Below are 11547 nucleotides of genomic sequence, written 5' to 3' on the forward strand. Positions count from 1 at the left end.
ACCCCAAAGCACCCCATATCTGTGACTCTACATCACCCTCAATCTGTGACCCCCACACCTCCCCACATCTGTGACCCGCACATTACTCTACATCTGTGACTTCCTTGTCTGTGGATATGGAAGCCCACAGATGTAGTGTGCTCTTGGCTCTCCCACGTTACTCCTACATCTGTGACCCCCCCATATCTCTGTCCCCCGTGTCTGTGACCCTCACATGTGTGTCCACATCTCAGCCTTTCAATTCCTGTCTCTCCTCAGACCCTATAGTTGGCCTGAGGGTTCTCACTCGAGGAAGGGCCTTGGAGAAGAGGGGCACCATGTGCTGGTGGGTGTACCCGCAGGGGGCCGTTCCCCAGAGAGTCAGACACGCGGGCCCAACTGCAGTGAGAAACTGGGGCGGGGGCTTCCTGGGGAGTAGCCTCAGCTGGAAACACCCCTTCTCTCCTCCCTGACAGGAACAGACTCTGAGGCTGGGCTCTTGCTCCCCTTTGCTTGCTCCCTCCCTGAGCCGCTTCTGTGTTTAGTTTGGGGGGCAGCATGGGGAGGGGCTCAGGGGTAGAGCCCCCATTTGCCTTGGGTGTGTGACGTGCAAGGTCCTGGGTTGCATCCCTAGCAGTGCCAAAGAGAGAGAAAAAAAACAAAACAGCATTTTTTCCAGGGCCCACCCTCGCGGTGCAGAGCTGACAGATGGGTGCACGGTAGGCTCCTGATGCGGGGAGCATGGGGCTGCTTTGGTTGGGGACACGGCCCACCCACTCCCCTGTGAGTCCCTGCCCTACCTCCCTCTCACATTCCCTTTTTCTTTTTTTTTTTTTTTAATTTTTAATAGTGAGACATCATGAGGTACAGTTACAGACTTACACATTTTTGGGTTTCAATTATACAATGATCAAATGCCCATCCCTCCATCAGTGCCCATTTCCCACCACCACGGATCCCAGTATCCCTCCCACCCCCCAACCTCCCCATCCCACCCTGCCTCTGTGGCAGGGCCACATTCCCTTTTTCAAGCTGGAATGGTATCCACTCTGGCCCTGGCCCGGCAGCCCGGCCGTGCCCACCTGGGCCTGGCAAGTGAGCTGGTCTGGATGAGCCCAACAAAGCTGGGACCCTTCTCTTCTGCAGCGCCCATCAGCGGGAACGCAGGCAGGAGCCGGGGGCGAAGACCGATGGTGAAATGAGCAGAGCCAGTAGCTCTGCCTTGTGGAAGGTGCCGGAGGATGGGCCTGAAGTCCAGAGGAGAGGCTGGCAGGGACAGGGGAACTTGTGGCAGGCCCTGTCCCGGGTCCAAGAACTCGAGGAGCCACTGCCGAGAGGACTGAGGGGGTGGGAGTGTGTGTGTGCGCTCCTCCTGGGAGAGGCAGGAACAAGAGAGAATAACACTCCCGGGCCCGGAGGAACAGGATGGCACAGCGCTTGCTTTACACGTAATTCCCCCGGGTTCCATCCCCGGCACCGCAGAGCCACAAGTCAGTCCTGAGTGTTGCTGGGTGTGGACTTTTCCCCCCAAATCACACAAGCTGGGGATCAGGGAGCGAGCTCCGATGAGGGGAGCATATTGGGTAGCACTGGGAAAGGTCTGCGTGTCGCCGAGGCAGCACCCCCACACCCAAATAAAAGTCAGACAACATACAGGCTCCTGGGGAGGCGGCTGCAATGACCTAAGCCCCCGCATGGGTAAGACCACGGGGTCCCCTGCAGCCTTCGCCCCCTGGCACTGGTGGCCGTCACTCCTATAAAACCCAATAAAGTAATAGATCATGTTCCAGAAAATAACACAGAGAGGAATTTTCAAAGCTCGTCAGCGAACACATGAACCGTGTTAATGAGAGAGGGAGAGAAGTTGACCGGCAGACATGGATGCTCAGAGCACGCCATTGTCTCTGACTCTCGGACACGGGCAGAGCCCAAGCCCTAGTGAACCTCCCAGGGGATGAGAGAGGGTGGCAGGCCTGAGGGGAAAAAGATTGTAGCACTGTAGCACTGTCATTGCGTTGTTCATCGGCTTGCTCGAGTGGGCGCCAGTAACACTTCCATTTGTCCCAGCCCTGAGATTTTAATAGCCTCTCCTCTCATCCTTCCCAACTTTGCCATAATGGAGGCTCTTTCAATGGGTCAGGGGAATGAGACCCATTATTGTTACTATTTTTGGCATATTGACTATGCCACGGGTAGCTTGCCAGGCTCAAGACATCTCTTATTATTATTATTATTTATTTATTTATTTTTGAGAATTGCATTCCTGTATTTTAACAAACTCGGCTCTGAATTTCGAATGCCGCTAGCTCCTGTTTGCCCTCTGGGGAGCTCTGAAGCTCCCAGGATGGGCTCTGGGGTCAGGGAGGGCAGAGGAGGGGGCAGGTGGTGGGTTGTTGGTGTTTTCCAGTGAATGAAGAGCCAGCCTTCGTGCAAGAGTGAGACTGAGTCCCAAACCCCAACTCTCACACCCCAGACGCCTGCGAAAGGAGACCCCCAAACTCACACAGTTATTTTGGGGGATCCATACCCAGTGGTGCTCAGGGTATGGCCCTATTCTCAGGGCCCTATTCTCAGGAATCACTCCTGCAGGCTCAGGGGACCATATGGGATGCAGGGGGTGGAGCTCAGGTCAGACTTGTTCTAGGCAAGTGGCCTACCCACGGTACTATCGCTCTGGCCCCAGACACAGCTTTTGGGTTTGTTTTTCTCTTCCCTCTGATTCTGTTGGCAAAACACCCCAAACCTCGGGGAGAACCGCCCGGTTGAGCAGCACCTGCAGCAGGGGGCCGGAAGTGAAGCTTGAATGGAGGAGGAAGCAGCCTGGGCCCCAGGGACCTGCTGGACTCCCCCAGGGGGCAGTGGGGCATGTGCCCACCCAGGGGCCTCCGAGTTGTTGCCTGGGGGAGGGCGGACCCACCGGTGTCCTTGACTTGAGGGGGCCTCCAAGGCAGGATTGCAGGACTGGGAACAATGGTGGCAGGGGTGGGGGGCATGTCCCCAGCTTGCCTGGCCCCAGTGCTCCACAGTGTCTAAGGGCAGCTGTGGTGTGGTGGAAGGATGCTGGGTGTGGGCCTCTGCACAGCTGCTGGCCATTGGTTCCTCTCCCTGGTTGTTGCGGAGCTCAGGCGAACTGCTGGCCCAGCGCTTCAGGGCTTGAAGACACTATAGGGACAGGGCTCCGATGGGACTATGTTTGGGGCCACAACATACAGTTCTGAGGCTGTATCCTACTGGTGGGTGGGTGGGGGGCGGTGAAGAGGCAAATCCAGAGACCCAGAGGGTCCCATCGGCATCACCCCCCGTGATGAGTCCCGTCTTGCAGAGAAGGCCACCAGGATGAGGCCGCCACCAGCCCCACTGTTGTTCTACAACCCAGTTAGTTCCAGGGGCTGGTCACCCAGAGACGGACATGACAATCCCCTTAGTGCGGCCCCTCCAACAGGAAGACGGGCTGGAGGTTGGGGGGTGGGAAGGGGACCCTTCTCAGCCTCAGCAGGAAGTCTGTGGCCATGGGGCGTGTTTGAGGAAAACCTGCTCTCTGGAGGTGTTCAACATTTGGGGGTAAGCCCAGCAGCCGCCCCCACCCTGCGCAGCCCTTGGTGGGGAGACCCCCTGGGAGGAGAAGTGAAGACTTCCCTCCCCCGCCCCCTGCCTGGCTCAGGGTCCCTGGTGGAGCAGAAGGACAGAATTAGTGTCACTATGCAAAGCAGCAGGCACAGGGCTGCTCAGGGGAGGTCAAAACAGGCTGGGGGGGGGGGGGGGGAGCGCGGCGGGCAGCTGACAGGGAAGGAGTGTTTCTTCCTGGAGGAAACTGAAATCCTAGCCCGACCCCCCCACCTTCCCGGGGGGGCTGCACCCTGAGCCCATGTGCTGCCCAGGCGTGTGGGCAGATCCCTGTGGGCAGGGCCAGACCACCTGTCCTCAGCCACGTGGTGTCTGGGGGTTCCCGTGCGTGCACCGGAAGCCCAGCAGAACCTGGCTTGAGTGCGGATGTTCATTGTCCCCACTGGGGGTGGCTTCCAGGAGCCCCCCAGAGGCCAGCTTGCCCTCATTTGCAGGACCCTAGGGACCAGTTCACAGGAACCCTGTGACTGTTGGGGGCTTCTGGTATGAAGCTAAGAACCCCCGACCTCAGCCCAGCCCCTCTCTTTGGGGTCTTTTATTTTTTTCGGTTTAGATCTGGGGCTACCCCACTGTCTTTGGAGGGCCATGCTGCCCTGGGGGTCAGTCCTCAGCTTTGAGCGTACACTCAGCCTACAGCTGCTTAGCGCCCAGCCTCCCTCTTGGCGACTCTTGCTTAAACCCTGGCTCAAAGGAAAAACAACCCCCAAAAGTCAAGTCTGTTTCCAGGCTGCATGTGGGGCAGGAAGTGTGTGTGTGTGTGTGTGTGTGTGTGTGTGTGTGTGTGTGTGTGTGTTAGAGGCAAGGGAAACCCTGCCTTCAGGGAGCTTTGAGTTTAACTGATGGACAAGTCACCCCAGGAAAGCACGCATTAGGAGGTGCAGAGGCTGTACAGACAAGACCTGGGCCATCTGGGAGGCCTTCCTGGAGGCGGAGGACTTGAAGGATGGCAGGATTGGAATGGGTGGGGAAACAGAAGCTCTTTCGGGCTGAGACCACTGCCCACCACAGAGCAGGACTCAGGTGCAGCTGGCTGGCTGAAGGAGTGTCAGGTGAGCGCCTCTCTGCCTACAAGGGCAGAATTTCTTCCTTGGCTCTGGTTTAGCTAAGGGGAGCAGAGAGGGGTCTGGAGTGGCCCAGACCGTCGTTCCCACCCCTGCCCTGCTCCCCACGCGCCTACAGGTACCCATGTGTTTCTGCCCAGACAGGCCCTCTCCTCACCTGATGGCACTGGCCTGTGTGTGATTTCTCAAGACACATGGTTTATTCCGTGGGACAGAGGAGGAGGGGAGAAGCGCCGTGTGGCCAGGCCCGTGTGCCGCGTCCCTGGCAGGTTCTGCACAAGTCTCTGCCCTCCCCATCCCCACACAGCACCCCACAAGGTGCATCCAGTCTGTCCTCCGAGAGCTCGGCCTCCTCTTGCTGCTTCCCTGTGGCCCTGCCTTCCCCTGCGGCCCCTTGGCTGAGAGTCCAGAAGGGCCCTGGGCGGGCGGATCCAGGCGGCACAGCTCAGGGCTGAAGCAGGGCGGCGGGGGGCAGCAGGCAGGCCGGGCACCAGGTGGCTCTGCAGTGGTCAGCAGGGGCCCAATGGGGGCCCGGCTCGGGGGGCTGCGCCTCACTCCTGGCCGGGGTGCTCACCCACCGACCACTTCACCTCTCCTGTCCGCAGGGTCACGATGTCCTCGTAGGTAGTCGCCTGGTCAATATTCAGGCCCTGCAGACAAGGAAGGGGGTTCAGGTTGGCCATGCCCCAGCCACCCCACGACTCAGAGTGGGGACCTCAACGCCGGGGGCCCCCTGGTCCTCACCTCATAGGTGTGGTCTTCTTCCATGCCAGACTTGCCGTCATCCTGGCGGGGCAAAGGCGGGGAGATGGAGGGTTAGCTGGGCACACTGGCCTGGGGTGGGGGTCAGGGGTCAGGGGTTAAAGGTCAGATGGGCAGGGCTGGAACAGCGGAGTGAAAGGAGTGATTGGATGACTGAGCCGTGGTGGAGGCCGGCTCCAGGGCTGGGGAGAGTTTGTGCGGGTGCCCACCCTTGGTCCCCTCACCTTGTCCAGCAGCAGGAAGATGGGCACGACGATCAGGACGATGATGAGCAGCGTCTGGATCATGATGATCCCGTCTTTCAGCATGTTCCTCCGCCTCACCTGGGCCACGGTGCTGAACCCTGAGTGGGGTCAGGGCAGTGAGCATGGACCCCTCCTCCCCCCCACACACACCCTACCTCCCTCTTGTGGCCCTGCCTGGGCTGGAAGGGGGGTGGGGCAGGGACTTGCACCCCCTCCGACCTTCCCTGGCTGGAGGGGTCCCACACACCCATGACGCGCAGCTCCGTGCCACAGCCCGTGTGTGTCTCCATGGTCTGGGCCTTGCACTTCTGGCGGCAGTAGTAGACACCGTTGTCCTGGGAGCGGATGCTCTTGATGATGAGGATGGACATGAACCCATCCTTGGCCTGCTGGAAGCGGTCCTCCCGGGGCACCTGCTTGAGCTCCTGGTCCCCCTCAGGCTTCCAGAGCCATGTCACATCTTCCAAGTTATCAGTATAGCAAGTGATGTTCACATTGGAGCCATGTTTCCTGGCCACAAAGTGTGGCTGCTGCCGTATCAGGGAACAAGACTTTCCTGCGGGCACCAAGGCCAGGATTAGAAGGACGCGCCAGCTGCTGGCCGGCACCCTCGCTCCGGTCTCACTCCTGGGATGGTCGCGAGGCAGAGGTGTGGGGAGCTGAGCCTTGGGAGAGGCCACAGGTCAGACCTGGATGCCTCCACCTCTAGTTGCTTTTCCCTGAGAAACTTCTGGAATCTCCCCCTGCTTATTCAGCAACTGCCACAGCCCTTGCTGAGCCTCCTTCTCCGCCCCCCCCCCCCCGCCCCCTGCCCTGTGCCCTCTAGGGCTCTCCCAGGAAACTAAGACCATAAGACCAGACCCTTCACTGGCCACTGTGGTCTTCCCCCTCCCCTCCCCTCTGCTCCTTCCTGCTGCTCCGCTGCCCCCATCTGCTCTGGAGCCCCCTTTCTTATAACCTGGCACCCTCCCCTCGACCCGCGGGTTCTGAGAGAAGGACCCCCATGCAACTGAGTCCCCGAACTTCCGGGCCCAACACCCTCAGCTGGGCAGAAGTGGGTCCAGCGCCTCGGCGGTAGACAGGGGCATGAGGTTTCAGGCGAAGGCAGCTGGCGAATGGGGAGACTTGGAGATGGGTGGGGTCGCCCGCCCCCAGCCCCGCTTGGATGTCACCATCCTTGACCCCAGAAACTGCCCACCTGTAGGGTTGCTGTTGTTCAAGACTTGTACTTGGTTCGCAGGCACCAGTTCACCTGCAGGGGGGAGGAAGTGGGCGGGGCGAGGTCAGGGCTGGCTGACCCACCCCTGTTTGCCCATACCTTCCTCCTCGGGACCCCTTGGCCTCCCTACCCCATACCCAGGACACTCGGACAGTCCCCTCCAGCCCTGCCTCGGCCCTCGACTCATCAGAGGGCCAGCAGGGTGAGACGGGAAGATCACAGTGGAGAGAGCTGGGCAGGGGCCCCTGTCACTTGGGTCTGGGGACCATTTCTGGAGCATGCAGGTCTGACTGGGGTGGTCTCTGCAATGTCCCCCCACCTCGTGCGGTGCCCACAGGGGCCGAGGCTGGAGGTAGGGCTCACGGGTCTTCTCTCTTCTTCCACACCCCACCCCTGGCTGAGCCTAATGTCCGCCAGGCAGGAGAGGGGCGAGGGCCACTGAAGACCCTAGAGCTTATCCCCTAGGGTGTCACACCCAGACCCAGGCCCTTCCACTGGGGCAGCGAGGAGGAGGCAGCACGAGGAAGCAGAGGAGGAGGAGGAGGAGGAGGAGGAGGAGGAGGAGGCTGGAGGCCCAGGCCTGGGCCTGAAGCCTCGAGAATGGGACGGGATGCAGGCCCAGCCACGCGGGCCCCTACCTGACAGCAGCAGCAGCAGCAGCAGTGCCCAGCGGCTGGGCACAGGCATCAGATCCGGCTGGGCCATGCTCCCCCTGATCCTTCGCTGCCCCTAAGCCCAAGGAGATGCAGGCTCCAGGGCGTAGAGCGGGTGAGTGCTCCGCTGCCGCTGCAGCCGGCCCCTCCTGGCCTCTTCCTGCCATGCAAATGGAGGCCCAGGGGAGGCAGGGGGAGGGCCGCCCTCCCTCAGTCAGCTGGGCTCAGCCTCCCCTCCTGTGGCCCCAAGCCCTTAGCCTATGTTGGAGTGTGGCCCCTGAGCCCCGCGGGAAGGACAGTGCCAGGGTGCCAGGGGACAGTGCAGGCAGGCCCGGCAGACTCGAGGCCGGACCACAGCTGCCACTCTGGGGGGACAAAGGAGAAGAGAGCACCATGGCTCAGGGGCGGGGACAGGCCCACGGTGGCTGTCACACGCTCTGTTCCCTCCTTGGGAGAGTTTGCCAAGAACTGCTGAGGGAGTGGACGGAGGCGGAGAAAAGCCCCCCACAGTTGGGAGTCAGGACACTCTCAGGGGTCCAAGGAGCGGCAGCTGCAGGGATCTCGGGGAGTCCAGGAAGGGGAAAGCTCTCCTGGCTTCGTCCTGACTGCCAGGAGCTTGTCTGGGCTCCAGGCTGTGGCCCGGCCTCTACAGGGCCCCTGGCAGCTCGGGGGCTTCTGGCCCCCTCATTCTCTGCCCCCTTGCTCTCTCCGGCTGTCTCCCGGGAGCACGAGGATGGGCGCTGATTTCTCTGTCCCCACCTCCCTTCTCCTGCCACCCTGCAGTTTCCCGGCAGCCTGGCTGTTGGTGGGGTTTGGGGCTGGGTGGGCACCGCTGCCCCCGGCCCACGCGGAGGTCGCCTGGAGCTGCACCCACCTGAGCAAAGCCACGAAGGGTGGGATGGACGGTGAGGTTCCATTCAGGGAACAACGTGTCCTGGGCAGACCCAGATGTTCCTGTTGTTTCCAGATGTTCCAATGAAAAAACATTTTGGGGAGACCCGGGAGCGCCCGGGAGAGCGTCTGACTCCAATGAAAAAACATTTCCCTGAAAGGTGTCAGATGTTCTGTTCTCAGGACAAACAACCCAGGAATATAAACATCTCCTGAGGTCAGCGTGGGGGCCCTGGGCTGCTGGTGCTGGAGGGTGGGGGCTGGATTTACCCCAGGCACAGGGTAAACCTTGGGGTCTCTTCCTTTAGTGAACTCCCTGGTGCTGGAGGCCGGGGCTGACCTTGAGGCCGGGGAGCCAGTGCTAGGCAGGACTGGGGGTGGGGGCGTCATGGGTCTGGGAGTGCGTGTCTGCTTCCATGGTACCCCCCAAAACTGGGGAGTTACAGGGTGGGGAGTGGCCACCCTGCAGACCCAGATGCCGTGTCCCACGGGCAGGGGCACCGTGGCGAGGTCTCGGGCTTCATCCCCATTCATGCCGCGGGGGCGGTGGCGGCCCTGGCCCCAGCGGGGTGGTGCGTCAAGACGGGGCGCCCTGTTCCCTCTGCAGGGACAACAGCGCTGAGCTCATCCCGCGGGCCTCTGTGCCCTTTCTTTCCTGGAACAGGTGCTGCATAAGCCTGCACCCACCTCTGCCCACCCCCCTCCTGCCTTTCCAGGAAGGCAGCGTCCAGACGCTGGGCACAAGGGGCGGGGGCGGGGGGCGCAGGAGGTGGGTGTGAGGGCGGCGGGCAGGCAGTGCCACACGCCCGCTCGGCTGTGCTGACCATCTGGGAAGGGGCCGACTGAGGGTTGGCACCCCGATTCAGTGTGCATCCTGGGGGTGGCCCTGCCACCCCGAGCTGGGACAGGCTGAGGGACACAGGGTTCCATGGGGTCTGTGGAACGAGGAAGCCCAGGACCCAGGAGAAAGGGTGCAGGACCCCTGAGAAAAATTCGCTGCTCCCAGCTTTGGAGGAAGATGGTGAAGAGATTTCCTCAGGCAGACTCGCACCCGGGGCCCATGGGCCAGACTCGGACATCTCAACACCTTTCCTGGCTCTGGGACACACTTGGAGCCACCATGTGGGGATCTGGGGGGGACAGAGAAGTGAAGGGGGTGCCTGGAGAAGGGGCTGGGAGAGGCCAGTGCAGATGGGGAGAGGGGCAGCCCTGGCTCTGGGCTCAGAGCTGGGCCCTCCCCTGCTCCTGGAGGGGACAGAGCAGGGGAGGGGTGGGCCCTCGGAGTCAGGGGTCCCTGCTTCTCCTTCCCTCTTGCACTCCTGGGCTCCCCGCTTCTCCACGTGGCTCCGACCCCCACCCGCCCGCCTCGTGCCTGCGCACAGAGAGGCAGAAGGGAGAAGGTGTCAGAGCACCGGGATTTATTAGAACAACTGTACAAAGGGATGCTGCAGCCCACCCCATGTCCAGGGGCGACTGTCCAGGCTGACGAGTGAGGGGTTCAGGGACCAGGCAGGTGGAGGGCAGAGGGCAGGCGCTGCAGAGCGAGGAGGCTGGGTGGAAAAGCAGGGTGCAAGCAGTGTGTGTGGGGGGGTCTCCCTCCACAGAAGGGCCCAGTGGTGGTGTGAGCTGGGGCAGGGGCATGGGGACACGTTCAGGAGAGGACTGGGGTCCCCAGGAGTGGGAGAAGGAGGCACCCAGGCTGGCAGCAGGAGGCGGGAGAGAGGACACACGTGGACACACACACGTGTTGTTTTGGAGGTTTTACTGCTTCCTGAGTTTTAATCAAACTGTTCACAAGAAACAAGAAGACACAGAAGAGGAACTAAAGCCACCGGGGAATCAAGTGTGACTCTGGTCACCCATGTTGCACTTGCACTCACACGCACACACAGGCGCGGGCACACACATGCACACACAGACACACACAGGCATATACATAGGCGCACACACATGCACACACACAGGCACACACATAGACACACACTCACATAGACACAGGCACATACACTCACACACATAGACACTCACACACGCAGGCACACAAGTATGGGGACCTGTGCAATGGACATATGCTCCAGCTGGACACCTCAGGGCAGGCTGACACACCAAGAACTCACATGTGCACACGCGCACATCCACACATATGTGTGCAAGTATGGATGGGTGGGAGCGACCCCTTTTCCCACCACACACACAGGTGCACTGACACAAGTACAGACATGCATATACACACACGTGTGCAGGTAGGAGTTGCATGGGCATTGGCATACATACCCAGGCACGCACACAAGTAACTCAGTGACCACCCTCTCCCCCACCCCCGCCCCAGGGGTCTGTGCCCTCCTCTGGTGGCAGTGGCTCTGTCCTCCTCAAGCCAGCAGAAGCCTGGCACTGCCATGCCCAGGCACGTGACCACCCACTCTCCAGAGGGCAGCACCCAGGAAGTGGGGCGAGCAGGGCATGCATGCCCAGTGGGGCGCCCTGCAGAGACCCAACAATAACAGGCCTGGGGCCACTCAGAGGGGAGAATGAAGACAGAAGACGGGCAGGGTGTTTAGAAAGGACAAGGAGCTCGCTGAGGCTCGGGGGGAGGGGCCCACGAAGCCCCGGGGGTTGTGGATAGAGGGGAGTGGATGCTCTCCCCTAGGTGCTCGGGCTAACAACCCTCCAGCAGTGACACCGTGGGGACCCAACCTGAGCCCCCTCAGCAAAGACCATTCCTCAGTGGATTCCCACCTGCTTGTCCCCCCAGAGGCCAGCCGGGGCATGGGTCGCCTGGACACTGGACTCAGCAGGAAGTGGGTTTCAGGGGCCATGACCCAGCCCAGTGCGTCAGAACCCAGCGACCTGTCCATGCTTCTGGAGCTAAGGCATCAATTACCCTTTGGGGGGAAACTCCCGAGCTGGCCAGGGGACACTGTACCCCAGAGGGAGGGGTGAGGCCCAGGGCCCGACGGTGGTGGGGGCAGCCAGGCATCTGCCCAGGAGCGGCTCCTCCTGGGGGACAGCTGGGCACAATGCTCACATCACCCCTTCCCTGAGCAGAAAGCTCAGAATGTGAAGGCAAATCCCCAGAGTCCCCTGCCCCCACAGTCCCCTGCCCTCGCCCCCGA

At 61.3% G+C, this 11547-nt stretch overlaps 1 protein-coding gene across 1 annotated transcript; it reads right to left on the bottom strand.

The window, feature by feature from the left end:
• Window positions 1–5179: 5179 nt before the first annotated feature.
• CD79B (CD79b molecule) lies at window positions 5180–7595 on the bottom strand. The gene is made up of 6 exons (XM_056126581.1): window positions 7529–7595; window positions 6870–6923; window positions 5919–6227; window positions 5651–5769; window positions 5409–5450; window positions 5180–5314 (listed from the first exon to the last, which is right to left on the bottom strand). Exons 1-6 carry the CDS (start codon window positions 7593–7595, stop codon window positions 5216–5218), a joined length of 690 nt encoding a protein of 229 aa, XP_055982556.1. The 3' UTR covers window positions 5180–5215.
• Window positions 7596–11547: the final 3952 nt, after the last annotated feature.

This window comes from Sorex fumeus, unplaced genomic scaffold, assembly GCF_029834395.1.
Source record: "Sorex fumeus unplaced genomic scaffold, SorFum_2.1 ptg000063l, whole genome shotgun sequence".
Taxonomy (NCBI): domain Eukaryota; kingdom Metazoa; phylum Chordata; class Mammalia; order Eulipotyphla; family Soricidae; genus Sorex; species Sorex fumeus.